The 27,625-nt window shown below is 37.0% G+C and overlaps 4 protein-coding genes and 1 pseudogene across 8 annotated transcripts; all 5 read left to right on the top strand.

Annotated features, from left to right (window-relative positions):
* The first annotated feature begins 2,719 nt into the window (after positions 1–2,719).
* LOC103330554 (G-type lectin S-receptor-like serine/threonine-protein kinase LECRK4) lies at positions 2,720–6,059 on the top strand (annotated as a pseudogene).
* Positions 6,060–7,046: 987 nt separating this feature from the next.
* LOC103330507 (protein EMSY-LIKE 4-like) lies at positions 7,047–10,117 on the top strand. Its single transcript, XM_089051926.1, has 5 exons — positions 7,047–7,428; positions 9,019–9,240; positions 9,335–9,444; positions 9,572–9,839; positions 9,938–10,117. Exons 2-5 carry the CDS (start codon positions 9,025–9,027, stop codon positions 9,965–9,967), a joined length of 624 nt encoding a protein of 207 aa, XP_088908052.1. The 5' UTR covers positions 7,047–7,428; positions 9,019–9,024; the 3' UTR covers positions 9,968–10,117.
* Positions 10,118–11,292: 1,175 nt separating this feature from the next.
* LOC103330553 (G-type lectin S-receptor-like serine/threonine-protein kinase LECRK3) lies at positions 11,293–15,438 on the top strand. Its single transcript, XM_008233149.3, has one exon. It carries the CDS (start codon positions 12,681–12,683, stop codon positions 15,087–15,089), a length of 2,409 nt encoding a protein of 802 aa, XP_008231371.2. The 5' UTR covers positions 11,293–12,680; the 3' UTR covers positions 15,090–15,438.
* A 1,036-nt stretch (positions 15,439–16,474) lies between these two features.
* Positions 16,475–22,250, top strand: LOC103330506 (protein EMSY-LIKE 3-like). 3 transcript variants are annotated; one of them, XM_008233095.3, is made up of 10 exons: positions 16,475–16,929; positions 18,529–18,737; positions 18,827–18,936; positions 19,064–19,337; positions 19,436–19,654; positions 19,771–19,839; positions 20,815–21,057; positions 21,146–21,214; positions 21,307–21,370; positions 21,767–22,250. In XM_008233095.3, exons 1-10 carry the CDS (start codon positions 16,902–16,904, stop codon positions 21,787–21,789), a joined length of 1,308 nt encoding a protein of 435 aa, XP_008231317.1. In that variant the 5' UTR covers positions 16,475–16,901; the 3' UTR covers positions 21,790–22,250. The 3 variants fall into 3 exon arrangements, with proteins under 3 accessions (XP_008231317.1, XP_008231318.1, XP_088908051.1); XM_008233096.3 differs by having other exon boundaries at positions 16,581–16,929; positions 19,451–19,654; XM_089051925.1 differs by lacking the exon at positions 16,475–16,929 and having other exon boundaries at positions 18,554–18,690; positions 18,790–18,936.
* An 869-nt stretch (positions 22,251–23,119) lies between these two features.
* On the top strand, positions 23,120–26,291 carry LOC103330552 (zeaxanthin epoxidase, chloroplastic-like). Of its 3 annotated transcripts, none has more exons than XM_089051923.1 (10): positions 23,122–23,616; positions 23,975–24,137; positions 24,220–24,294; positions 24,380–24,480; positions 24,613–24,728; positions 24,818–25,029; positions 25,167–25,258; positions 25,412–25,526; positions 25,646–25,749; positions 25,925–26,291. In XM_089051923.1, exons 1-10 carry the CDS (start codon positions 23,189–23,191, stop codon positions 25,980–25,982), a joined length of 1,464 nt encoding a protein of 487 aa, XP_088908049.1. In that variant the 5' UTR covers positions 23,122–23,188; the 3' UTR covers positions 25,983–26,291. The 3 variants fall into 3 exon arrangements, with proteins under 3 accessions (XP_088908050.1, XP_088908049.1, XP_016649632.2); XM_016794146.2 differs by having other exon boundaries at positions 23,476–23,616; positions 23,746–24,137; XM_089051924.1 differs by lacking the exon at positions 25,646–25,749 and having other exon boundaries at positions 23,120–23,616; positions 25,925–26,083.
* The last annotated feature ends 1,334 nt before the right edge of the window (positions 26,292–27,625 follow it).

The following is a 27,625-nucleotide window of genomic DNA, read 5'->3' as shown; positions in this document are numbered from 1 at the left end:
TGAGGAACTAAACTCCATAGCTAGGGCTTAGATTGAAGACCAAAACATGAATACTCTATTGTTTTGATGCTTAAGTGTTTGAATTTCTAGAATTGTTGATGAATTCCCATTCACTAAAAAAATCTATCCTTGATGTATGTTTTTTTTTTTATTGATCACCTTCGAAAGCATGCTTCTTGAGGTTGTTGGGATTATGTGTTTCCTCATGTTTTCCTAAGAAACAAATGGATGAAGTAAGAATCATCCATGTGAATTGGTTTCTTGAATGCCTAATGTAAACATCATGCTATTAGGGTTCTTGTGATGTTCATATTCTCTTTGAACTTAATGGGTTTTTCTTGTAATCAATTCGAAGTACTAAGCACACCTAGATTGATTATAGGGAAGGCAAAAGTATTGTAGCACTAGCCCTGCACTATACATATATTAGAGAGAATCAATGCATCTTGAGCCACTAGTCCCGGTCTTGATTGCAAACATCTTCATCAACATATTTAGAGTTCATCACTTGAGTGTCCATGAACATAAGTAGGATTTTTTAGGGTGGATTCCGAAACCCTAGTGTTTGTTACATATTATTTTCGCATTTTGATTTTCATCTCATCTCATTTTTGTTAAAATTAGAGTTAGATTACTTCCAAGCATTAGAATTAGATCACTTGAACCAAATCAAACACCCCCAAACAAAATGTGTTGTATGTTTGTGTTATTTGGAATGTTGTGTGTTTTCTTAATTAAATTATGTTTATTTCTGTAACTGTTTTTGAATTTTGGTCCATGCTGACCTCTTTTTTTTTTCTGTACTGAATCCAACCATATAAAGAAAATAAAATTTGGACAAAGAGTTGGAAAGTTATAGGCCAAAAACTGGACAAAGGTCGAAACGTGTTTTTTTATGTTGAAACGTTGTGTGTTTTATTTACTGAATTTTGTTTATTTTAGTATTCCTTTTTGGCATTTGGGCCATGTTGAGTTCTTTGTTTTTCTGTGCTGAATCCAACCGTATAAATAACTTGAAATTTGGACAAATGGTTGGAAAGTTATGGGTTAAACACTGGACAGAGATCGAAACTGAAAAACTGAGAAAACGAATCTGCCAAAAACTTGTAGTTACTATTCATTGTGTTGTGTTAAATAAGTGTTCTTTACATACTCAATTTAGAACTTGTACTAGCTGACAATTCCTCGTGGGATCGACCCATACTTACAAAATCTATACCTCAATAGATTCGTACACTTGCAGGTATTTTTAATTGGTTAATTAACACATTTATTTGTGTCAATTATAAAATACAACATTTATCTCTACTGAAAAATAATTAGCTAATAGACAGTCTTTGGGTATCTGTGCTCTAGATTGATTCAGTGTCTATTGCATGCCAAAGCCTCATCCATGTTTTATGATATTTATATTACTTTATGTTTCTATAAATCTGTCCAGCTTGTGCAAGGATTGTTAAATCGTATCAATCCTGTAACTGTTTGAAATTATTTGATGATCTTAAATGATCTATCCATAAGTCATCAAGTGTTCCTTGTTTGCTTGGTGATTTATAAAATCCTTTCATTATTCATATGCATGTCGGTGACTCATACAGCTGAGGGCACCAAGATTGTTGTGGCGTTTATCCTCCAGCGAGCTTGAAGCAATCGCGACCACTATTGCGTTCAACATAAGAAGTGTCGAAGATAATCCCATGACAGAAGTTGAGCTACAAAGAAGTCGGTAAACTTTATCTAGATTGCATCTAGGATAAGTGTGTGAGTACTTCTTGTAATCTTCATTATATAACGGATTTGTTTTGGACTAAGGAGTCCCGTGGATTTTGCCTCAGAGGTGGAGTTTTACCACGTAGAATAAATATATGTGTGTTCTTTTACTTTAAGCTCTGCACATTTCAAGATTGATAAGTTATATCAATCTTGCTTCAAAAGTCTATTTTTATTTATTTTTTAATAATCTCGAATTATCCTATTCAACCCCCACCCCCCCACCCCACCACATGCATTTTTAGTCATCCTACAGATAATTTCACCAGGCAAAGAATGGGCCCCAACAACCTGGGCAAGCCCACGAGCAAGTTCAATTCGAGCTGCTGCCTGAGCAAAATGACAACAAAAATTGAAAAAAAAAAACCAAAAACCAAAAATTTCAAATTTCAAATTTCAAATTTTTTATTTTATTTTTATAAATACCTAGCTATATTCTTTACTTTCCACACCAAAAACTCTATACAAGTTCATCTCCTCATATCTAATGTGAAATGGGTGGAAATAAAATTGCAAGGGCTGCACTATTCACATAAATAATGACAACCCTAGTCTTACTATTGCCTTGCCCTTGCTCATGGGGGTGGAAGTGCTCTAATTAGAACCCAAGACAGCAACGTACAATTCCAACCCAACTTTAGAAAATGATTAATCGCCTTAAAGATTAAAACCCAAGACTTCCCTACTCTGTGCCTGAGTTTATATCTCTTTTTTCGTAGTTTAGATTAGTTTAAAATAGAATATAGCTTGTGTGAAAACAAAAAAAAAACACTGAGCACGACTTCACAAGTCGGTCTAATACACCAGGTGATTGTTCGAAATTGAAGATGACACAGAGACTGTCTTGACGCAACCAATGCACCTGTGGCAGCTGATCAGGTGCATATTTTATGGAAAGTTGGCGTAGAACTTGATTTTCGTAAAGCGAAAGTCCAATGTTTTGACTCTTTGCAAAGAAAACAGGTCCAGTCAGTGTGCCTTTCAATCTTGGCTTTCTACACAATTATTAATGTAAGATTCAAATTCAAGGTGAAAATGTTGATTAGCAATCAATTAGCTAGACCCTTTACGCGTGTCGTCATAAAAGTGCATACCACCGGAGCCGGGTCAAGCTCAAGCTTCATTCAGAGTCAAATGTTAAAAAGTCTTGCAATCCACGCATCACAGATCAACATTTGGAGACAAACAACACACAAAAACGAAATCAAGTTCAATATGGAGCCATTTAGCTTTCCCTTTCCAATTTCCACTCATCCGAAGAAAATTCTAACACATGTTTGTAATTACATAAATTAGTTAGTAACTGTTCTGTTTGGCCAAGAATTTTCTTTGTTGAAGTTGCTATATAGGCTGCCCTCTGGTTCCTTAAAACTTCCGTGCTCATCAAATTGTTTGGCAATGGCTTTATGTCTTCTTCTTCACTTGCTTGGCTTTTTCCTTGTACTTGAACCACTTTCTGTAGCAGCTCAAACTGCAAATATTAGCTTGGGGTCGTCCCTTACTACATCCCGGAGCTCATCTGCATGGCAATCGCCTTCTGGGACATTTGCCTTCGGATTTCGCCGCATTGCTGATCAAGATCTCTTCTTGCTTGCCATATGGTATGATAAAATACCAGATAAAACTATAGTTTGGTATGCAAATGGAGACAATCCAGCCCCAAAAGGATCCAAACTTGAGCTCACCACTGATGGCCAACTCACACTCACTGGCCCTCGAAGCCAAGAAATATGGAAGCCTCTGTCTGTTCTTAGTGGAAGGGTTGCCTATGCCGCCATGCTCGACACCGGCAACTTTGTGCTTGCAAACACCAATGGTGACTACTTATGGCAGAGCTTCAAAGATCTCAAAGACACCGTTTTGCCAACCCAAGTGCTGGAAATTGGCGACAAGCTGAATTCTAGACAAACAGCAAACAGCTACTCACAGGGGAGGTTTCAACTCCAACTAAAATCAGATGGAAGGCTTGTGCTATATCCTATCGCCTTGCCTACAGAGTTTGCCTACCAGCCCTACTACCAAAGCAATACTTCTGATGTTGTTAATGAAATGAATTATGGTTATCAGCTAAGCTTTAATGAGTTAGGTTACCTCAATGTTGTCAGGAGGAATGGAGATATAGACAAGCTCATAAACAAAACACTATTACCAATAAGAGATTACTACTACAGAGCAACACTTGATTCGGATGGTCTTTTCACCCAATATGCTCACCCAAAGTCCCCCAAAAACGGGAGCTGGACATCCTGGTTGCCTGTCTGGTCTATCCCAGAAAACATTTGCTTTGAAGCAAATGGTGATTTGGGCAGTGGACCATGTGGCTACAATAGCTACTGCAGACTCGATGCGAACACAAGGCCAATTTGTGAATGCCTTCCAGGCTTTTCTTCTTTAGATCCAAATAACAAGTTGAGAAACAGAATACAAAGTTGTGACGATCAAGGAAATTCAAAGCCAGAGGATTTATATGTTATGCATGAGCTATCTAATACTTTTTGGCCAACTTCTTCAAACTTTGAGCAATTGCAGCCAATGAATGAAGATGACTGCAGCAGATCTTGCCTCAATGATTGTTATTGTATGGTGGCTGTTATCAAAGAGGGGAGCTGCTGGAAGAAGAAACTGCCACTCTCACATGGAAGGCAGGACTGGAATTCGTACGGGAAGGCTCTGATCAAATTACCAAAATCTGATGCTTCTTTAGATGATCCACTTTCTCCACAATCAAACACAGGAAGAAAAGATCGGAAAACTCTCATCTTAGTAGGAGCACTTCTTCTAGGTAGCTCTGTGTTTCTTAACTTCTTTTTTGTTGCAGCAATTTCTTTGGTTTTCTTATACACATACCAGAAAAGACATAATGTTGCTACTAGCACATCAAGTATTATGGAAGCAAATCTATGTTCGTTTAGGTATAAAGACCTCGAAGAAGCCACAGATGAGTTTAGGGAAGAACTTGGAAGAGGTGCTTTTGGCACTGTGTACAAAGGAATCATATCATCCCTCAGTTCAACGAACTATGTCGCAATTAAGAAGTTGGACAAGGTGGCACAAGAAGGCGAGTAGGAGTTCAAAGCAGAGGTGAGTGCAATAGCCAGGACCCATCACAAGAACTTGGTCAGATTGCTAGGGTTCTGTGATGAAGGGGCAAACAAACTTTTGGTCTATGAGTTTATGAGCAATGGAACACCGGCTAGCTTTCTCTTTGGGATTTCAAGGCCCGATTGGAACAAACGAATCCAAATTGCATTCGGTATTGCAAGAGGGATCATGTACCTGCATGAGGAGTGTAGCACACAGATCATCCACTGTGATATCAAGCCCCAAAACATACTTCTAGATGATTCATTCACAGCAAGGATTTCGGACTTCGGATTGGCAAAGCTTCTGCTAAGCGATCAAACTCTGACGCATGCCGTCATTAGAGGGACCAGAGGATATGTTGCACCAGAATGGTTCAGGAATGTTCCAATTACTGCAAAGGTTGATGTTTATAGTTATGGGGTGATGTTATTGGAGATTATCTGTTGCAGGAGGAGCCTTGAAATGGAAAGGGAAAATGAAGAAGAAGTGATACTAACTGATTGGGTTTATGACTGCTATAAGGTAAAAACATTAAACAAGCTGATAGAGGATGATGAGGAGGCAATAAATGACATGAAAAGGCTGGAGAGGCTAGTCAAGGTAGGAATTTGGTGCATACAAGAGGATCCATCTTTAAGACCCACCATGAAGAAGGTTACACAGATGCTTGAAGGAGTGGTTGATGTATCTGTGCCTCCATGTCCTTCTCCTTTTGGTTCAATATGCTGAAGCCTACCCACGCTATAGATCTTTGAAATGCCATAGCTGTTTTCTTTTCACTAAAAAAAGTGTAGGTCTTTATAATTCATGCTATAATGTTGTGTCACTTATAAGGAGAGATGATGTGGACACTGTAATGATTAATAGCCAAAGCAATGGGCAGTTACATACTCAGACTTCATACTCCTAAGGATTAACTGGGTTTATGGACAAGGAAGGTGTCCTGCCCTTCAAGCTGTGTAGCTTTCATGGTCATGAAGTTGCAATTCCAACTTTCAGTTCAAATGTAGCTTTTCTTATGTTTGTTTTAATGGTCATCAAGCAATTGGGCACTGTCGACTAAGGATGGCAATGCCGCGAATCGGAGATGGGTATGTATGCCATTTCAATCACCATTCCGTTAAGGTTTTTTCCCCATCCCTATTTCCATATGTAAGATTCAACTTGGGGATTCTCCATCTCCGTCTTCGTTAGGGAACAGGTTTCCCTATCACAAAAACAAGAAATTATACAATTGTAACATATCACATAAACTGGTGATACTTCTATTCAAAATATGCCACGTATTATTTTTTTTAAATAATTAAAGCTTTTTTTTATAGCCGGACTTTAAATTTACTTTTATCTTTAAAATAAAATTGAGAAAATAAGACCATCCAAAAGACAGAAGAACCACCGCCCGCCCCAACCTTGGCTCCCTTGGCTGACGCGCCCTCTTTTTCTTCCTCCGTCCATCTCTCTACAAAAACACCAATAACAATAATAGTTTTGAATGATAAAAAAATAAGTTATAAACTATTATACTAGGGTTTTTAAAAAAATATATATATATATATATATATAAAAGCTTTGTTTTAGACTTACACATTTTATGTATTATTTCATTCAATATATAATATGTGGAATATATATTCTGGTAGGAGTTGTGAGATACACGGAGAAGCCACCTAGCAATATATTCATATGAAAAATAAATAATATGCATATTGTATTCTAAAAGATGTAGGTTGGGGTTGGAGTTGAACTTGCCCCAAACACTTTACCTGAAATTTCCCACTCCTCAAACTTGATTTATATCCTTTATATCTGACCCATTAGAATCGAAGTCCAGCAAAAATCCTAACCCGTGGGAAGAATTGGCATTCCTATTGTTAACTATTCCCTTCCCCGTTAAAGTATGAAGAAAGAGGGGAAAAAAAAAACTACTCAGAAGGCCATCTTTAATGGGTCCTTATTATTTATAAACCTTTGTAATTTATTTTTACGACTATTTTAACATAAAACAATTGAAATTTCGAAACATAATTTTATTTCACTAAAAATAAAAACGAGTAGAACAACCTTGGAAATTAAAATAATTAACGAAATTTTGGCCAAAAAAAGATAACAATATTAACGAGAAACACAAAAATCTTTGTTAATTTACTTGAGAAAAGAAAATTGTTGACGGAAAAAAAAAATTTACGAGAAACACAAAAATCTTCCCCAAAAAAAAAAGAAAAAGAGAGGAGCAGGTAGTGAAAGAAAGTCGCAGCCTATTACAATACTGAGAAGACTCTGTGTGTGGGTTCTCCAGTGGAAGTGATTTCTCCTCCGACTGCCGCTAATTTCACTCGCTCCACTCTCCAAAACCTCTTCTCCACAACTTTCGTTTCGTGTAGAACACAAAAGGTACACTCTTTACGACGACGTTTGTTGCGGTATCTTGCCCTGTCGGAACTTGAAGAAGTCTCCAAGAGCATATTCGAATTCGGTGGCAAGTGTGTTTAGGGTAGAAAGTGTTCGGTTTTGTTGGTTTTGGTTTTGATTGAGGGTATCAACTGCCCATGGACTACGAGCCCTACGATAGCAGCGGTGAGCTTACTTTGAAAGATTTCTTCTTTTCTTCGGTGATTAGGTTTTTGAAGTGATTTCTTTGCTGAGTTTGGGTTAGGGTTATGCTTTTCTCTTATTCCGGACAAAAAATCTATGTATGCCATTCAGAACAGTAATTGGGGGTTTTGGGGTTGGTTGCACTTGCAGTGAACGAATTAGGGTTTTCCACTGTAATTATGGTGTTTAGCAATATATATTCACTTTCACTTTGACTATGCTTTGTCACAGAGCATGAGGCTTCTTTGATGAACTGGTAGCAAGTTGTTGCTTTATAGTATTTGAGTTTGGGCATTTAACTTGGGAGATTTGGCAGCAAAGATTGTATATATGGCACCTCAAATTTACTTCGTTATTTGATATTGTTTTCTTCAAGTTAGTTATTCTTGGTTTTTGACACTTGGGTTCCTCGAGTAAGTTTTTATTTGGGATCCATGATCTTTTTGAATGCTTCAGATAAGTTCATACCAAGTAGAATGCGAAAGAAAAATTTATTTTCTTATAAAGAATCGAAAATGAAAAACAAAGGAGAAGAAAAACGATTTTTATTTATTTATTATTAGAAAAAAGAGCTAGTTGTGATATAATTCTTTTATTGGGACAAGTTGTGATAGAAATTAAGAAATGTTATTTCCAAAATTTCTGAAGAAATTGAATTAATAATTGAATACAAATGATCGAACCTAGTTCTTGAGAGTTCAAATTTAAGCATGATATTTAGTTAATAAGAAAAAAAATATATATATCATCCTTTTAGGCATGGTTATATCTTTATATGGAACTAATATCACCTCACGCAAATATACATGTTGTGGTTTAAACATTCACAGTGGAAGCTCTTGACTCCCTAATGAGAGCACCTGTATTATGGATTTTAGTTTTTTATTCTGTGCACCTTTGAACTTTTTTTTTCAGTGTTCTTAGGCATCAGTGCATATGTTTGCTTGAAGTTCATATATGTTTAGTTTCAGTTACTAAACAAAAGCCACTTTTGTTAGGACATTATTCTATGCCATACCTTAGTTACAATATCTTATGAGAAAGAAAAAAAAAACCTTAGTTACAGAAAGGTTTTTGGATATATCTCAAGGACCTAATTGGTTTTGGAGTTGTTCTCTAAAGATGAGTTCTTTGAACGTGTTCTTCATTTGCAATTAAGAAACTATTAGTGAAGGTACTCATCCCTTTGAGCTTGCTGTGTAGAAGTGAATTGCTTTAGTTGCCAACTTGGTTAGTTCTTAGGTTTGCACCTCTTCCAGAAATTAAGGATTTGAGAAGTTTTATTTTCAGTTTCACTATTTCCTATACATTTGTGCCTAATGGCCTATTAAATAGGGTTGTGTCCAAAAAAAAAAAAAAAAGGACCTTTTAAGTAGAAACTTTTAGGACTCTGTCCATGTGTCGAATAATCCGATCTTTGGCTTGTCATGCATAGGCGACCTGCAAGATATTATTTTTTAATTTTATTGTTTCAAATTTCTGCGAATTCTGGCTAAACTGCAGACCTCATTTCATTCTCATTATTGATTTATGTTGCATCTGTTCTGAATCAAAAATAAAATAAAATTGCAGGAACTGATGACGATCTTCCTCCATCACACTAAAATAGAATTCCCAGAGGGGGTCGTGTTGCAGGAAATGGAAGATCTGCTGTGGGTTCCGTCCCTTATCCTAGGATGTATGGTGATACTGACATGGAAGCACAAATTCACCAGCTGGAGCAAGAAGCTGGAGCAAGAAGCATACAGTTCAGTTCTAAGAGCCTTTAAAGCTCAAGCTGATCTCATTACTTGGGTGGGTACTTATATCATTTTTCTTTGTGGATCTAATATCTTTAATTTGTTTGATCAGGTTTAAATGATTGCTACATGAAATGTATTTTCTTCAGGAAAAGGAAAGTCTGATAACAGAACTTAGAAAGGAGTTGAGGCTATCGAACGAGGAGCATAGAGAACTTCTAGTTTGGGTTAATGCAGATGATGTCATACGGACGATAAGGTCTGATAGATTTAAGAAACAAGATACAAGCTTTGTTCTTTAATTGAGAGACGAGACCTATTCAGTAGATTTTGTTACTTGGCTTCTTTTTTCTTTTAATGGGTACTGTGTTGGGTGATGCCATCAGGGAGTGGAGACAGGCTGGGGGGGCTCAACTCAGCATGCTCAGTACTGTACAAGCAGCTCATGATCCAATACCCAGTCCTACTATCTCTGCATCTCGCAAGAAACAGAAGATGACCCAGTCAGTACATTCACAATCCTTTGTTGGGCCATTGCCTCCATTTCATCCACAGGCTACCGCATCCCACCAGCCATCTTCATCTACTCTTAAACGAGGGTCTGTCCCAGCCCCAGACCCAGCCCCAGGAGCCAAGGGAAAGAAACAAAAACCTGTGAGTTGAGGATTATCATTATAAAGTAAAACACACAGAAAAGCTTGCAGGTTATTGATTTCTTTGTTTGCTTCCCTTTTGTCTCATTCTGTTCACAGGTCAAATTTTACCAGGTGCTTCTTCAATGAAGCAGTTCCCTTCCTCAGGTCCGACAGGAAGAGGTCAAGTTTCGAATAGAGTCTCTTCTGGTGCCATTGTCAATGAACCTGCTGAAGGAACGACATATGATCCCTTGAATGGCAGGAAAGTAAGGACTAGGTGGCCCAATGACAACAACTTTTATGAAGCTGTTATAACGGACTACAATCAAGCTGAGGTATCTGTTGGTCTTATGAGTGTTACAGGAGTTCATTTTTGCAGTAAAGCTATGTTAAGTCTTGTACCTGACATTAGTTCTTTTTTCCCTTGTTTTGTTTTGTTAGGGACGACATGCCCTATTCTACGATATTAATTCTGCAAATGAAACTTGGGAGTGGGTTAATCTATCAGAGGTATGTTTGATGCGTTGTACCTGGGATTTGAAATTTTCTTGCCCACATGTCATTTTCATTACATATTTTCTACATATTACGTGTAGTAAAGCTATAAATACAGAAGCTTATTTGAGTGGTAAGATGCTCTTTTGAAAGCTGAATTGTCATTTCTTGACCGCTTATGACTTTTACGTAAAGTCAGATTCTTTTCTGGATCATAAATTGTCTATTGGATATTGGATGTAAAATGACTTCTCACTTAATTTATAAGGCTACCAATAGTTGACATGAAGTAATCAATTCTTTAATAAAGTTTGTTGCTTCTTGAAAAGAAAACTTGATAATTTTATATTATAGTACTGTGCTCCTTGCATAATGTTCTCTGTGTGTACACATTCCGACAAGGCTTCCTAGTAATTTTCTTTAATGAATTCTTCTTCCTTCTTGCTTTTCTGCTCTCTGTTAACCAATGTTTTCTGAATTGCCCTATTTGGCCAATTGGGTTTGTCCACTGATTAATGATACATAAATTTGCGCACCATGCTCCAAGTAATATTTGCCTTTTACTCCTACTAGGTAATTTCTGCTCTAAGATTAATGTACTGTTTTTATTATTATTTATAATTACCTTGCCATATTCTTACTTCTCATACCAAAAACTCTATATAAATTCATCTCCTCATATCTCATGTGAATAGTAATTGCTCTTGCCCTAGCCCATATGGATGGAAACAAAATTGCGAGGGCTGCTACTATTTATGTGAATACTGACAGCCCTTGTCCTACCCTTGCCTTACCCTTGCCCATAGGGGTGGAAGTGCTCGAGTTTGTATCCCTTTCTTTGTAATTTAGATTAGTTTAATATAGAATATTGCTTGTATAAAAAATATAAAAAATAAATAAAAAAATTATGAGCACTCTTGCTTTACAAGTCGGTCTAATACACCAGGTGATTGTTCACATTGAGTACCTGTTCGAAATATGACCCCAAAAAAAAAAAAAAAAAAAAAAGAGAGTACCTGTTCGTAGTTGAAGATGGCACAGAGACTGTTTTGACGCAACCAATGCACCTGTGGCAGCTGATGAGGTGAATACTTTGGTGAATGCTAGCAATCCTCTCAAACCTTTTATCTTGGACATTCTCTATTTTTCTCATGGCTTGTAACTTTTCTTATACTTAAAACAATGTCATCAATGTATCACACAATATAATTTTTGTTTTCTAAGTTTACCCTTGTTAAATGTATTAACTTTTCTGTTTTAATTTACAACAAGCTAGTCTGTTTATAATATTTTTTACAACAACCTTGTTAAAAAATTAAATAAATAAAAAACGTCAATTTTTTTAAAAAAATTTTAAAAAATGTCTTTCTCCTATTTTCTCTTTATTTCAATTGGTCATTGACAATGTCTATGTAAACATTACATGTGCAGCTTCCGCCTTAGACAAGTTTGATTGTTTTAGGGCAAAAGAATCATCCTTCAAGCATGGTTAAGTATCAAGCAATAGTGGTCTAAATTCTTTTGTGTTTAAAAAACAAACGTTCTCTCTATGCTTATTGAGTATTTTGGGTTTTTTTTATGAGATTTGGAGGTTGGGTTTGTTTTAAGAAATTGATGGCAGTTTTGTAATTTATAAGAAGTTGAAAGCCTCTTTGTTATGTTGTGAATGAGCTTTGGTGTGTTTATAAAGTTCATTTTTTTTTCAAAAAAACCTGACGTTTTTTCTTATTTAATTTTTCAACAAGGTTGTAAAATAGTTATAAAAAAAAATAAGGATAAATGAAGGAAACAAAAAAGCCAATACATTTAATAAAAGTGAATTTGAAAAATAAAAAGTAATTTATCTGATATATTAATGATATTGTTTTAAGTGTAAGGAAATTAATACATGCTATGAGAAAAAAGGACTAGAAGTTGGCGTAGAACTTGGTTTTCGTAAATAAAAAGTCCGATGTTTTGGCTCTTTGCAAAGAAAACAGGTCTAGTCAGTGTCCCTTTGAATCTTGGCTTTCTACATGATTATTATTATTATTAATGTAAGATTCAAATTCAAATTACGCGTGTCGTCATAAAAGTGCATCCCATCGGAGACGGGTCAAGGTCAAGGTCAAGCTTCATTGCAATTTGTTTTGTTTTTGGTCGAAACTTCATTGCAATTTGTAAGTAACAAATATTGTGATCATTCAGAGTCAAATGTTTGAAAGTCAATATGCACAGCCATTTAGCTTCCCCTTTCCAATTTCCACTCATCCAAAGGAAATTCTGACACGCGTTTTTCATCACATAAATTAGTTAGTAATTGTTCTGTTTGGCCAAGAATTTTCTTTGTTGAAGTTCCTTAAACTTTCTGTGCTCATCAAATTTCATGGCAATGGCTTTATCTCTTCTTCTTCATTTACTTGGCCTTTTCCTTGTAGTTGAACCACTTTCTGTAGCACAAACTGGAAATATTAGCTTGGGGTGGTCCCTTACTGCATCCCAGGACTCATCTCCATGGCAATCGCCTTCTGGGACATTTGCCTTCGGATTTCGCCGCGTTACTGATCAAGATCTCTTCTTGCTTGCCATATGGTATTATAAAATACCAGATAAAACTATAGTTTGGTATGCAAATGGAGACAATCCAGCACCTGAAGGATCCAAACTTGAGTTCACCATTGATGGCCTAACACTCACTGGCCCTCAAAGCCAAGAAATTTGGAAGCCTCAATCTGTTCTTAGTGGAAGGGTTGCCTATGCTGCCATGCTCGACACCGGTAACTTTGTGCTTGCAAACAACAATGCTGACTACTTATGGCAGAGCTTCAAAGATCTCAAAGACACCGTTTTGCCAACCCAAGTGCTGGAAATTGGCGAAAAGCTGAATTCTAGACAAACAGCAAACAACTACTCACAGGGGAGCTTTCAACTCCAACTTAAATCAGATGGAAGGCTTGTGCTATATCCTATCGCCTTGCCTACAGCGTTTGCCTACGACCCCTACTACCAAAGCAATACTTTTGATGCTGTTGATGAAATGAATTCTGGTTATCAGCTAAGCTTTAATGAGTCAGGTTACCTCAATGTTATCAGGAGGAATAGAGATATAGACAAGCTCATAAACAAAACACTATTACCAATAAGAGATTACTACTACAGAGCGACACTCGATTCGGATGGTCTTTTCACCCAATATGCTCACCCAAAGAACCCCAAAAACGGGAGCTGGACATCCTGGTCGCCTGTCTGGTCTATCCCAGATAACATTTGCTTTGAAGCAAATGGTGATTTGGGCAGTGGACCATGTGGCTACAATAGCTACTGCAGACTCGACGCGAACAGAAGGCCAATTTGTGAATGCCTTCCTGGTTTTTCTTCTTTAGATCCAAATAACAAGTTGAGTGGATGTAAACAAAACAGAATACAAAGTTGTGACGAGCAAGGAAATTCAAAGCCAGAGGATTTATATGTTATGCATGAGCTATCTAATACTTTTTGGCCAACTTCTTCAAACTTTGAGATGCAGCCAATGAGTGAAGATGACTGCAGCAGATCTTGCCTCTATGATTGTTATTGTATGGTGGCAGTTATCAAAGATGGGAAATGCCACAAAAAGAAACTGCCACTCTCAAATGGAAGGCAGGACTGGAATCCGTACGGGAAGGCTCTGATCAAATTACCAAATTTAGATGATCCACTTTCTCCACAATCAAACACAGGAAGAAAAGATCGGAAAACTCTCATCTTAGTAGGAGCACTTCTTCTAGGTAGCTCTGTGTTTCTTAACTTCTTTTTTGTTCTAGCAATTTCTTTGGTTTTCTTATACACATACCAGAAAAGAAATAATGTTACTACTAGCACATCAAGTATTATGGAAGCAAATCTACGTTCTTTTAGGTATAAAGACCTCAAAGAAGCCACAGATGGGTTTAGGGAAGAACTTGGAAGAGGTGCTTTTGGCACTGTGTATAAAGGAATCATATCATCCCTCAGTTCAACGAACTATGTTGCAATAAAGAAGTTGGACAAGGTGGCACAAGAAGGCGAGAAGGAGTTCAAAGCAGAGGTGAGTGCAATAGCCAGGACCCATCACAAGAACTTGGTCAGATTGCTAGGGTTCTGTGATGAAGGGGCAAACAAACTTTTGGTCTATGAGTTTATGAGCAATGGAACACTGGCTAGCTTTCTCTTTGGGATTTCAAGGCCCGACTGGAACAAACGAATCCAAATTGCTTTCGGTATTGCAAGAGGGATCATGTACCTGCATGAGGAGTGTAGCACACAGATCATCCACTGTGATATCAAGCCCCAAAACATACTTCTAGATGATTCATTCACAGCAAGGATTTCGGACTTCGGATTGGCAAAGCTTCTGCTAAGCGATCAAACTCTGACGCATACTGTCATTAGAGGGACCAGAGGATATGTTGCACCAGAATGGTTCAGGAATGTTCCAATTACTGCAAAGGTTGATGTTTATAGTTATGGGGTGATGTTATTGGAGATTATCTGTTGCAGGAGGAGCCTTGAAATGGAAAGGGAAAATGAAGAAGTGATACTAACTGATTGGGTTTATGACTGCTATAAGGAAAAAACATTAAACAGGCTGATAGAAGATGATGAGGAGGCAAGAAATGACATGAAAAGGCTGGAGAGGCTAGTCAAGGTGGCAATTTGGTGCATACAAGAGGATCCATCTTTAAGACCCACCATGAAGAAGGTTACACAGATGCTTGAAGGAGTGGTTGATGTATCTGTGCCTCCATGTCCTTCTCCTTTTGGTTCAATATGCTGAAGCCTACCCATGCTGTAGATCTTTGAAATGCCATAGCTGGTTTCTTTTCACTAAAAAAAGTGTAGGTCTTTATAATTCATGCTAATGCTGTGTCACTTATAAGGAGAGATGATGTGGCTACTGTAATGATTCCTACCCCAAGCAATGGGTGGTTACATACTCAGACTTCATACTCCTAACTAATGATTAACTGGGTTTATGGACAAGGAAGATGCCCTTCAAGCTGTGTAGCTTTCATGGTCATGAAGTTGCAATTCCAACTTTCAGTTCAAATGTAGCTTTTCTTATATTTATTTTAATGGTCATCAAGCAATTGGGCACTGTCAACTAGGGATGGCAATGCTGCGAATAGAGATGGGTATGTAAGCCATTCCTATCTCCATACGTAATATTCAAATTGGGGATTCCCCATCTCCGCCGTCATTGGGGAACAGGTTCCTCACTCTGCCACATTACAAAAACGAGAAATTATATAATGATACCGTAACACCACGTCAGCCGGTGATACTTTCATTCAAAATATGTCACGCATCATTTTTTAAAAATAATTAAAGCTTTTTTTACAGTTGGACTTTGAATCTATTTTTATCTTTAAAATAAAATTGAGAAAATAAGAACATCCAAAAGATAGAAGAACCACCGCCCACCCCAACCCTGGCTCCCTATATTTTTCTTCTTCCATCCATCTCTCTAAAAAACACCGATAACAATAATAATTTTGAATGAGAAAAAAATAAGTTATAAACTACTAGCCTCTCCGCACACATTTCAGTGCCTGCGAGAGGCTTTTTTTAAAAAAAAATTTAAATTTATTTTAGAATTAAAAAAGATAATGGGTAGTTGTGTTCTATAAAAATAAGATCCAATATATGATTTTTCTTTTAATTTTAATTTTTTTAATATGAAAAAGTGTGAATTTACCATACTATCCTCATTTAATTAATAATTTCAATTATTAATGTTTGCATTAAGGGTTTCGGGTTTAGAGCAATTTCTGGTATTTTAAATATCTTTTCATTCTCAGCCTTTTGGTTTATATATAAGTCCATCTTTAATGGGGGAAAACATTAAAGATGTTTACTAAACAGTTAGGAATGGTATTGAGTCCTTATAACTCAGTAGACTCAAAATTTGCGTCCAACAAGCTTTATTATTTATAAACCTTTGTAATTTATTTTTACGACTATTTTAACCTAAAATAATTGAAATTTCGAAACATAATTTTATTTCACTAAAAATAAAAACGAGTAGAACAAGTTAAATAAAACGCGTACAATAACCTTGGAAATGAAAATAATTAACGACATTTTGGCACAAAAAAAAGATAACAATATTAACGAAATATAAAATACCCGGTAAGTGCATAGCAGTCTTTGTTAATTTACTTGAGAAAAGAAAATTGTTGACGGGAATTTTTTTTTTTTTTACGAGAAACACAAAATTCTTCCCCAAAAAAAAAAAAAAAAGGAAGGCAAGAGAGGAGCAGGCAGTGAAAGAAAGTCGCAGCCTATTACAATACTGAGAAGACTGTGTGTGTGGGTTCTCCAGTGGAAGTGATTTCTCCTCCGACCGCCGCTAATTTCACTCGCTCCACTCTCCAAAACCTCTTCTCCACGACTTTCGTTTCGTGTAGAACACAAAAGGTACACTCTTTACGACGACTTTTTGTTGCGGTATCTTGCGGTGTCTTTCGGGGTGGTCGGAACTTGAAGAAGTCTCCAAGAGCATATTCGAATTCGGTGGCAAGTGTGTTTAGGGTAGAAAGTGTTCGGTTTTGTTGGTTTTGGTTTTGATTGAGGGTATCAACTGCCCATGGACTACGAGCCCTACGATAGCAGCGGTGAGCTTACTTTGAAAGATTTCTTATTTTCTTCGGTGATTAGGTTTTTGAAGTGATTTCTTTGCTGAGTTTGGGTTAGGGTTATGCTTTTCTCTTATTCCGGACAAAAAATCTATGTATGCCATTCAGAACAGTAATTGGGGGTTTTGGGGTTGGTTGCACTTGCAGTGAACGAATTAGGGTTTTCCACTGTAATTATGGTGTTTAGCAATATATATTCACTTTCACTTTGACTATGCTTTGTCACAGAGCATGAGGCTTCTTTGATGAACTGGTAGCAAGTTGTTGCTTTATAGTATTTGAGTTTGAGCATTTAACTTGGGAGCTTTGATACCAAAGACTGTATATATGGCACCTCAAATTTACTTCGTTATTTGACATTGTTTTCTTCAAGTTAGTTCTTCTTGGTTTTTGAAACTTGGGTTCCTCGAGTAAGCTTTTATTTGGGATCCATGATCTTTTGGAATGCTTCAGATAAGTTCATCCCAAGTAGAATGTGAAAGAAAAATTTATTTTCTTATTAACAAAGAATCAAAAATGAAAAACAAAGGAGAAAAAACACGATTTTTATTTATTTATTATTAGGAAAAAGAGCTAGTTGTGATATAATTCTTTTATTTGGACAAGTTGTGATAGAAATTAAGAAATGTTATTTCCAAAATTTCTGAAGAAATTGAATTAATAATTGAATACAAATGATCGAACCTAGTTCTTGAGAGTTCAAATTTAAGCATGATATTTAGTTAATAAGAAAAAAAATATATATATCATCCTTTTAGGCATGGTTATATCTTTATATGGAACTAATATCACCTCACACAAATATACATGTTGTGGTTTAAACATTCATAGTGGAAGCTCTTGACTCCCTAATGAGAGCACCTATATTGTGGATTTTAGTTTTTTATTCTGTGCACCTTTGAACTTCTTTTTTTCAGTGTTCTTAGGCATCAGTGCATATGTTTGCTTGAAGTTCATATATGTTTAGTTTCAGTTACTAAACAAAAGCCACTTTTGTTAGGACATTATTCTATGCTATACCTTAGTTACAATATCTTATGAGGAAAAAAAAAAAAAAAAAAACCTTAGTTATGGAAAGGTTTTTGGATATATCTCAAGGACCTAATTGGTTTTGGAGTCGTTCTCTAAAGGTGAGTTCTTTGAACGTGTTCTTCATTTGCAATTAAGAAACTATTAGTGAAGGTACTCATCCCTTTGAGCTTGCTGTGTAGAAGTGAACTGCTTTAGTTGCCAACTTGGTTAGTTCTTAGGTCTGCACCTCTTCCAGAAATTAGAGATTTGAGAAGTTTTATTTTCAATTTCACTTTTTCCTGTACATTTGTGCCTAAGGACCTATTAAATAGGGTTGTGTCCAAAAAAATGGACCTATTAAGTAGAAGCTTTTGGGAGTGTGTCTATGTGTTGAATAATCCGATCATTGTATCACTCCTGGCTTGTCATGCATAGGCGACCCGCAAGATATTATTTTTTAATTTTATTATTCCAAATTTCTGCGAATTCTGGCCAAACTGCAGACCTTATTTCATTCTCATTATTGATTTATGTTTGCATCTGTTCTAAAATAAAATAAAATTGCAGGAACTGATGACGATCTTCCTCCATCACACCAAAATAGAATTCCCAGAGGGGGTCGTGTTGCAGGGAATGGAAGATCTGCTGTGGGTTCCGTCCCATATCCTAGGATGTATGGTGATACTGACATGGAAGCACAAATTCACCAGCTTGAGCAAGAAGCATACAGTTCTGTTCTAAGAGCCTTTAAAGCTCAAGCTGATCTCATTACTTGGGTACTTTATCATTTTTCTTCGTCGATCTAATGTCTTTAATTTGCTTGATCAGGTTTAAATGACTGCTACATGAAATGTATTTTCTTCAGGAAAAGGAAAGTCTGATAACAGAACTTAGAAAGGAGTTGAGGCTATCAAACGAGGAGCATAGAGAACTTCTAGGACGGGTTAATGCAGATGATGTCATACGGAGGATAAGGTCTGATAGATTTAAGAAACAAGATACAATCTTTGTTCTTTAATTGAGAAACGAGACCTATTCAGTATATTTTGTTACTTGGCTTCTTTTTTCTTTTAATGGGTACTGTGTTGGGTGATGCCATCAGGGAGTGGAGACAGGCTGGTGGGGCTCAACTCGGCATGCACAATACTGTGCAAGCAGCTCATGATCCAATACCCAGTCCTACTGTCTCTGCATCTCGCAAGAAACAGAAGATGACCCAGTCAGTACATTCACAATCCTTTGTTGGGCCATCGCCACCATTTCATCCACAGGCCACCGCATCCCACCAGCCATCTTCATCTACTCTTAAACGAGGGTCTGTCCCAGCCCCAGCCCCAGCCCCAGCCCCGGGAGCCAAGGGAAAGAAACATAAACCTGTGAGTTGAGGATTATCATTATAAAGTAAAACACACAGAAAAGCTTGCAGGTTATTGATTTCTTTGTTTGCTTCCCTTTTGTCTCATTATGTTCACAGGGTCAAATTTTACAGGGTGCTTCTTCAATGAAGCAGTTCCCTTCCTCAGGTCCGACAGGAAGAGGTCAAGTTTCGAATAGAGTCTCTTCCGGTGCCATTGTCAATGAACCTGCTGAAGGAACGACATATGATCCCTTGATTGGCAGGAAAGTAAGGACTAGGTGGCCTGATGACAACAACTTTTATGAAGCTGTTATAACGGACTACAATCAAGCTGAGGTATCTGTTGGTCTTATAAGTGTTACAGGAGTTCATTTTTCAGTAAAGCTATGTTAAGTCTTGTACCTGACATTCGTACTTTTTTCCTTTGTTTTTTTTTTTTTTTTTTTGGTTAGGGACGACATGCCCTAGTCTACGATATTAATTCTGCAAATGAAACTTGGGAGTGGGTTAATCTATCAGAGGTATGTTTGATGCGTTGTACCTGGGATTTGAAATTTTCTTGCCCACATGTGATTTTCATTACATATTTTCTACATATTACGTGTAGTAAAGCTATAAATACAGAAGTTTATTTCAGTGGTAAGATGCTCTTTTGAAAGCTGAATTGTCAATTCTTGACCACTTATGACTTTTACGTTAAGTCAGATTTTTTTCCTGGATCATAAGTTGTCTTGTGGATAGTGGATGTAAAATGACTTCTCACTTAGTTTATAAGGCTACCAATAGTTTACATGAAGTAATCAATTCTTTAATAAAGTTTGTTGCTTCTTGAAAAAACAACTTGATAATTTTATATTATAGTACTGTCCTCAGTGCATAATGTTGTGTGTGTACATATTCCGACAAGGCTTCCTAGTAATTATTTTCTTTTATGAATTCTTCTTCCTTCTTGCTTTTCTGCTCTCTGTTAACCAATGTTTTCTGAATTGCCCTATTTGGCCAATTGGGTTTGTCGACTGATTAATGATACATAAATTTGCGCACCATGCTCCAAGTAATATTTGCCTTTTACTCCTACTAGGTAGTTTCTGCTCTAAGATTAATGTACTGTTTTCTCTTGTGTTGATATTGGTGGATACTTTAAATTTGAGGGTTCATACATTTTAATTGTTGTATTAGTGCTGGAAAAAATTCCATATTCGGCAGAAATGTGGTAACACAGAGAGGTGTTCATTGCAACCAGACTTTACTCAAAATATGGTCGTTATAACAAGGGCTCTTTCTGGAGTCCACACACAATAAGGAAACCCTAATAATAATAGAGAAACAGATAATAGTAAAGAAATCACAGTTAAATAAACAAGCTCTGCATGATATAAAATTCCAATACTACATTAATTTGTAATCACAACCTGTGTTTTTCTCACTCAATATTGGTATATTAATTACAGACAGTTTACATCTTTCCTTATACTGGCTTATAATTCCTTATGCAGATATCTCCCGAGGATATTCAATGGGTAGGCGAAGATCCTGGAATATCTCATCGTGGGGGTTATGGTGGATCTGGTCATGGTATTAACAGATCTGTAGGCCGTGACAATGTTCCAGTTCCTGGAAGAGGTAGAGGGATCCCAAAGGGTCAATCAAGAAAAGATTTTCCACCGTCACAGAATGGCATTGGAAAGAAGGCTCCAGATGATATACAGTTACTTCACACTGATACTTTAATTAAGGAGGTTAGTAAAAGCAGGTTGATCCACAAATGGTCGATAAGTTGTTTGTTTTACTGAATAAAGCTTCAATTTTTTTGGTAAATTTGGACAGGTAGAGAGAGTCTTTGGTGCAAATCATCCAGACCCTGTTGAAATTGAGAAAGCGAAGAAAGTGTTGAAAGTAAGAAGGTTACTCTTTTTGGTTTTTGCATTTTTAAAGTTTCATCACAAGGTTTTCCTTATTTGGAAACCTGATTTATTAACTTTGAACAGGACCATGAACAAGCACTTATCGATGCAATTGCAAAGCTTGCTGATATTTCTGACGGTGAAAGCGGTAACTATTGTTCATCTTGTTTTGTTCTTGAAACCTTACCTTCCTGCATATATAAGCTATGAATTGATTAGTGTCCACCAATTAGAGTCCGCTTAAGCAATTTCATAAATAGAAAGCTATTAATTGATTAGTGTCCTCGTCATTTTATAGAAAGCTGCATCAAACACAGTAGTGTCCTCTCTTGATGACGCATCCAGTGAAAGTTTATTATGCCATTTCCACCAAATAAGTCGTATCTGTTAGACTAAGATTTTTAGGATAGCAAGGTTAATGTCCCATGCTGTATGGGTGTTTAATGGTAGCTTACAACTGGACTTTGATGTCTTGTGCAAAATTTTATGACCTTCCTCTCCTTTTAACTTATTTTTAATTTATTTCTCTGGATGTCTCATCCAGGACCTTTGCCTTTAAACAGCTGACGGTGCCCAGCAGTTCTTACATAGGCAACCAATGGATCGAGAATGATAGATTACTGGTTTTAGATCTGAAGCAGCAAAGCGCATATTTGTGGTTAAAAGGCTTGAAGCGAGCAATAATATGATAGGCAAGGCTATTAGGATGCAGAAGTGAAACAGATCTGGGTTGAAGGCCAGTTTTTTGGTACAATGATATGTTAATTACATAACCCAACATGTTAAAATTCTGGGTTTTGGTCTTTTCAGGATAGGCATTATTGTAGGATGAGAATTACTATAGCGGGGCAATAATTTCTTTTTAAATAGTGGGCATTATTAACCTAGGAAAGGGCTGATGCTTGTGTAATAGTGATTAGTGTGCCGTCGTGTAAATTATTCATCCTGTCTCTGTTTCGATTTAAACCGAGGCGTCTGTATCGAGGGTTCACTGCAAACTTGAGGAAGATAGAAAACCATTTTGGTTAGCCAAACGTTCTCCCTGTTCACTTCGACAAGAGAGACACTGCAAAAGCCATCAGTTACAAGTTTCATTTTGTGCACAAAATAAAACTAGACAACCTTAACTATCACTCTCGACTTCGAGTGATGTTTTAATTTTCAATTTTAGAAGGCCTTGCAAGTTTGAATCTCTGATTGATTGAAAGAACGGTTGAAACTAAAGCATCAAATGCACAGCAGAGAGAATGGTCCTATGGAAGTCTTTTCTTTCTTCTCTTTTTATCTGAACCGGCAATTTGGACATGTTTGACACCATGTTTGATGGGCGATAGATGGTAAAATTGAAGCATGCAATATGAACATTCCAAGAATCACAAAAAAGAAAAACGAAGAGAAATTAGGGCAAACTGAACCATCAAAGTTAAGCTTAAAAATAGGGAACTGCTGTTGACACTTTAAAAGTCTCGAAGCAGTCCTCTCTGCAATTTCTTTTCTCCCTTGTGTTTTTATAATGTAGAAGTGGATTATGACTTTTTTGAAGTTTTAATAATAATTCCATGCCAACGGGGTCTAGGCCAATGGAAAATGGTTTTGACTTGCAGACTAGAGATCTTCAGTTCGAATCCTTATGACGTCATAGTTGTGTGTGTATGTGTATGTGTGTGAAATCAAACTCCTGTAGACTATTGCTTGTACTTTTTTTTATAAAAAAATAAAAAATAAAAAATCCATGAAGACATATTTCTCTTCATTAGCTTACTCTTGATGCGCTTCATTTCTAAGGAACTTGTTTACTAGGAATAAGGAAACACGTCTTTATAATAGTAAAGTTCGTTGGTCACAAAATGGTTGTGAGCGCTATCTTGACTTGTTTTCATGTCATGTCAAATATAATACCACTACAAGTCCACACCACAACTACCTGAGCACGCACTTGTGACCTAACTTTCTATTCTGGTCAGCAATGTCAAATTGCAGGTACTTAATTAATTCATGCATTCAAAACCAGACCTTTGACATTCTTGATTTTAGAACAAAACAGTCCAGAAAGACCAGAAGCTATCATGTAAGATGTCAGAATAGTTTTGAGCAGACCTTAGATGGAGAGAATGGTGGCAATAGGAAGCTTAAAATCCTCATTGCAGGTGGGGGTATTGGGGGGCTAGTTTTGGCACTAGCAGCGAAACATGAAGGGTTTGAAGTACAGGTCTTTGAGAAGGACTTGAGTGCAGTGAGAGGGGAGGGACAACACCGTGGACCGATTCAGCTTGTGAGTAGTGCTTTGGCGGTCCTGGAAGCCATTGACGAGAGTGTCGCAAAACAAATCAAGGAAGCAGGTTGTGTTACTGGCAATAGGACCACTGGCTATGCAGACGGTCTTTCGGGGGAATGGTAAGCTTGATGCTATTGTTGAGTAACTTTACTTCATTATAGTGAATTGTACTTCTTCCTGAGTTTTTTATGTTATATATGGATCACTATACTAACTTTTTGGTTTAGTTATTTTGATTTGAATTTCAGAGGATTTCATAGTTCTTGTGGTCAGAGGATGTTCCTATAACTCAACTGCCAAATATCATAAGCAAAGATATCCACAATAGCTAGCTATTTTATTCTTTTAATCGCAAAAGCAAATGGATATTAGTCATTACCTTTTCCTGAGTTCTGTTTTAACTCTGATTTTCGAGAAAAGAAAGAATTACGCTTTCAAGTTAGCATTTGATCCTCTCTTTTTTCGTTTTTTCTTCAGGATTACCAAGTTTGATCTTTCATCTCCAGCTGTAAGTAGGGGGCTTCCTCTCACTCTAGTAATATGCAGGATCGCACTGCAAGATATCTTACTCAATGCTGTTGGGTTGGACATTGTGAGAAACAAATCTAAAGTGGTGGACTTCCTTGAAGACCCTAGCAAGGTTGAATTAATTTTTGACTAATCTACTCTTTAATTCTTCACAGCTCTGTACAAATTTCTAACTTCTTTCTGTGGATTATTAGGTCACTGTGATCCTTGCAGATGGCCAGCAATATGATGGTGATGTTTTAATAGGAGCTGATGGAATATGGTCAAAGGTAAGTTATCTCCTTTTTGAACTATTTCCAATGTATGTATGTATGCACTTATCAACTTCCTTCCTTATTGTTTCTTCATCACTAGGTGCGCGCAAAATTATTTGGGGAATGGGAAGCAAAATATTCAACTTACACATCCTACAGTGGAGTGACAAACTTTGTGCCACCATATATTGATAGTGTTGCGTAAGTAATAAATATGGTTTAGTTTCTTATGACAAACTGGATTTATGAATGGACCAAAGTGGAAGTTCAGCACAAAATAAACAAAGCACATGAATGTTTTAATTCAGTAATCTTGGTTTTGCTGGTATGAAGGTACCGGATCTTCTTGGGATTGAACCAGTGCTTTGTTGCAACAGATGTTGGGAATGGAAAGATACAATGGTTTGCCAACCATAAAGAGCAGCCTATGAGCAATGATCCTCCTGAAGGCACACTCCTCTCTGCCCCCTCCTTCCCTCTCCCTTCTCTATGTTGCTAACTAGTGGTAATGTAAATATCATGCCTTTTGATGTTGCAGGTAAAAAGAAGAGGCTCCTCGAGAAATTTGGTAACTGGTGTCCTGAAGTGGTTACACTAATTCGAAAAACACCAGAGTCCATGATTTTACGGAGAGATATCTATGATAGAGACATGATGTACACCTGGGGAGCCGGGCGTGTTACTCTGCTAGGTGATGCTGCTCATCCAATGCAGCCGAATCTTGGCCAAGGGGGTTGCATGGCAATTGAGGTATGTTATCGTTTAATACATTTATCTTTAGCATCCAGCATCATGCAGCCTGCATGTCAGAAAAATGGAAACAAATTAAGGTATTTTTGGAGCTTCCATGTGCTCATTAGTCATTACCTGGGAGATTGTATGTGCAGGACTGTTACCAACTTATACATGAGCTTGTTCAAGCTTCCGAAAGTGACTCAGATGTTCAAATATCGGAAGAAATTGTCTTGGCACTAAGAAGGTAGATTTTAGGAAACCCTATCTCTTGCAAACCAGTCTCACACTCCTAGTTTTAGGTTTATATCTTGAAATAGACTGAATTTACAAACTTTTGTTTAATCAAAAGATCTTCAATCTTGCTTATTAAATTTGGCTACATCACGATGATAATCAGATATGCAAACAAAAGATTGTGGCGTGTTGGCTTAGTGTTTGCAGCCAGCCGATTTGCTTCAAAAATGCTTGCCAGTTACAAACCTTACATAGAGTTTAAAACTGGTCCTCTGGCTGTAAGTCTTCTCCACCCAGATTCCTGCTTCAACCTCCTCAAAGCTTTTCCTAATTTTCATGTAAAAGAAAGAAAAAAAGAATAAATGTAGCTCATTTGATTTTGTTCTTGTGGTTGCAGCATCTCTTAACTCAGCAGATAACGCACCCTGCAATTCCTGTATTTCGTGCATTTCTGCAAATTTGTTTGCCAAAATTTTTGGCTTGGATCACAGCAGGGCATGGGTAAAGGAATAAGAAAAAATAAAATCTATGTCAAATTCATTTGCATATATATATATATCCTCTCAACGTAACAATCTTAATTGAAAATCCTCGACTGGGACACTTGAAAAACTTGACATATCTGAAACAGATAACAAACATACATGTATCATTCATGTTGCTCTTCTTGCTGCAGGTTATGCCTCAAAAGAGAGAGAAACCAATGCAAAGTGCAGGACAGAAAACAGCCTTAGATGACTTCAATTTTTTGTTTCATTCCTAGTTATGAGAAATGCATCAACTACTGTTCGAAAAAATGTGAAATGTTTTAAAGGAAGCAGGGTTTAATTAAAAACATCTGTCACTGATCATTATAAAAAACGTAGAGACTTTCCAACTCACATCAAGTTCTGCGTGAAAGAGGAGTGCATAGTGGATGCGGAGATGGATGTAGGAAAGGAGTCTAGTTGTTATGCTGCTGTGTGATAAAACATTCCTCTGCTGAATTCCATAACTAATGTTTCTTTTATATATTATATACATATGCTTCCTACTTTCCACTATCTTTGAACGACAACTTCATTCATTAGATAACCTTCAACAATACAACTAACACCAAGCGCAAAACGGCGACAAAAATAGCAGGCTAAAAAAGCTAAAGTAAAGCGGACAAAAACCATACAAACAACTACTAGCCCGCATAAACGATTGAGGATGATCTCAACCAAGCCCACAAAACTCAAACTAACCAAAACCTATGCAGACATAGAACTTTGCATATTGCAAAGTGACGTTTGCAATATGCATATTTTATAAATCAATCGCTAATATTTGTTTGGCAATATAAGATGTATGTACTGTGACCAATACTATGAATCACATGGTTAGTTATGCTACGTGTCCATTTCCAATTGCCTGGGAAATCCTTTCCATTTTCAGTGTACAAAGGCTGTAGTTTCCAACCAAAAAACAAGGCGCTGTTTGATCAAAGGTTAATTAACATTGAAGAGAAAGGTGGCAAAAGGAAGCTTAAAATTCTGATTGCAGGTGGGGGGTATTGGGGGCCTTGTTATGGCATTGGCAGCAAAGCATAGAGGATTTGATGTAGAAGGACCTGAGTGCAGTGAGAGGGGAGGGGCAACACTGATGCCCAATCCAACTTTCGAGTGGTGCTTTGGCGGTGATGGAAGCCATTGATGAGAATGTTGCAAAACGGATCATGGAAGCAGGCTTTGGCAATCATCAACATAAAACCTCTCCCCCCACCGAAGAAAGTTTCAGACAAAAATCATAATCCAATAATTAATTTAGTTGGACAAGTCTAGAGAACTTCAAGATCTTATTTGTTTGAATGGAGGTGCCTCCAACATTATAACTGAAATTACTTGTAGGATGACTAAAAAAGACCTAAAGGGAGGTGAATAGGCCAATTTAATATTATAATCAATAAACAAAAAATAAACTTCGGTAACATGATTGATATGACTTATCAATCCTAAAACATGCTGAGCATAAAATAAAAGAACACGTAGAGAATTATTTTACGTGGTAAAACCCCACATTTGGGGAAAATCCACGAGACTCCTTAGTCCAACACAAATCCACTATAGAACGGTGATTACAATAAGTACTCACACATTTATCCTAGACACATTCTAGATAATGTTTACCTACTTCTTCGTAACTCAACTTCTGTCACGGGATGATCTTTGATACTCCTTATGTTGAATGCAATACTGCTGATCACGATTGCTTCAAGCTTGCCGGAGGAAAATCGCCACCACAGTCTTAGTGCCCTCAACCGTATGAGTCACCGAACATGCATATGAATGATAAAAGTGTTTGATAAATCACCAAGTAAACATGGAACACTTGATGATTTATCTCAAAGAAAAAC

Source organism: Prunus mume, linkage group LG5 (genome assembly GCF_029339155.1).
Source record: "Prunus mume cultivar Tortuosa linkage group LG5, ASM2933915v1, whole genome shotgun sequence".
Lineage (NCBI taxonomy): Eukaryota > Viridiplantae > Streptophyta > Magnoliopsida > Rosales > Rosaceae > Prunus > Prunus mume.
This window is presented reverse-complemented; position numbering and strand designations above follow the sequence as displayed.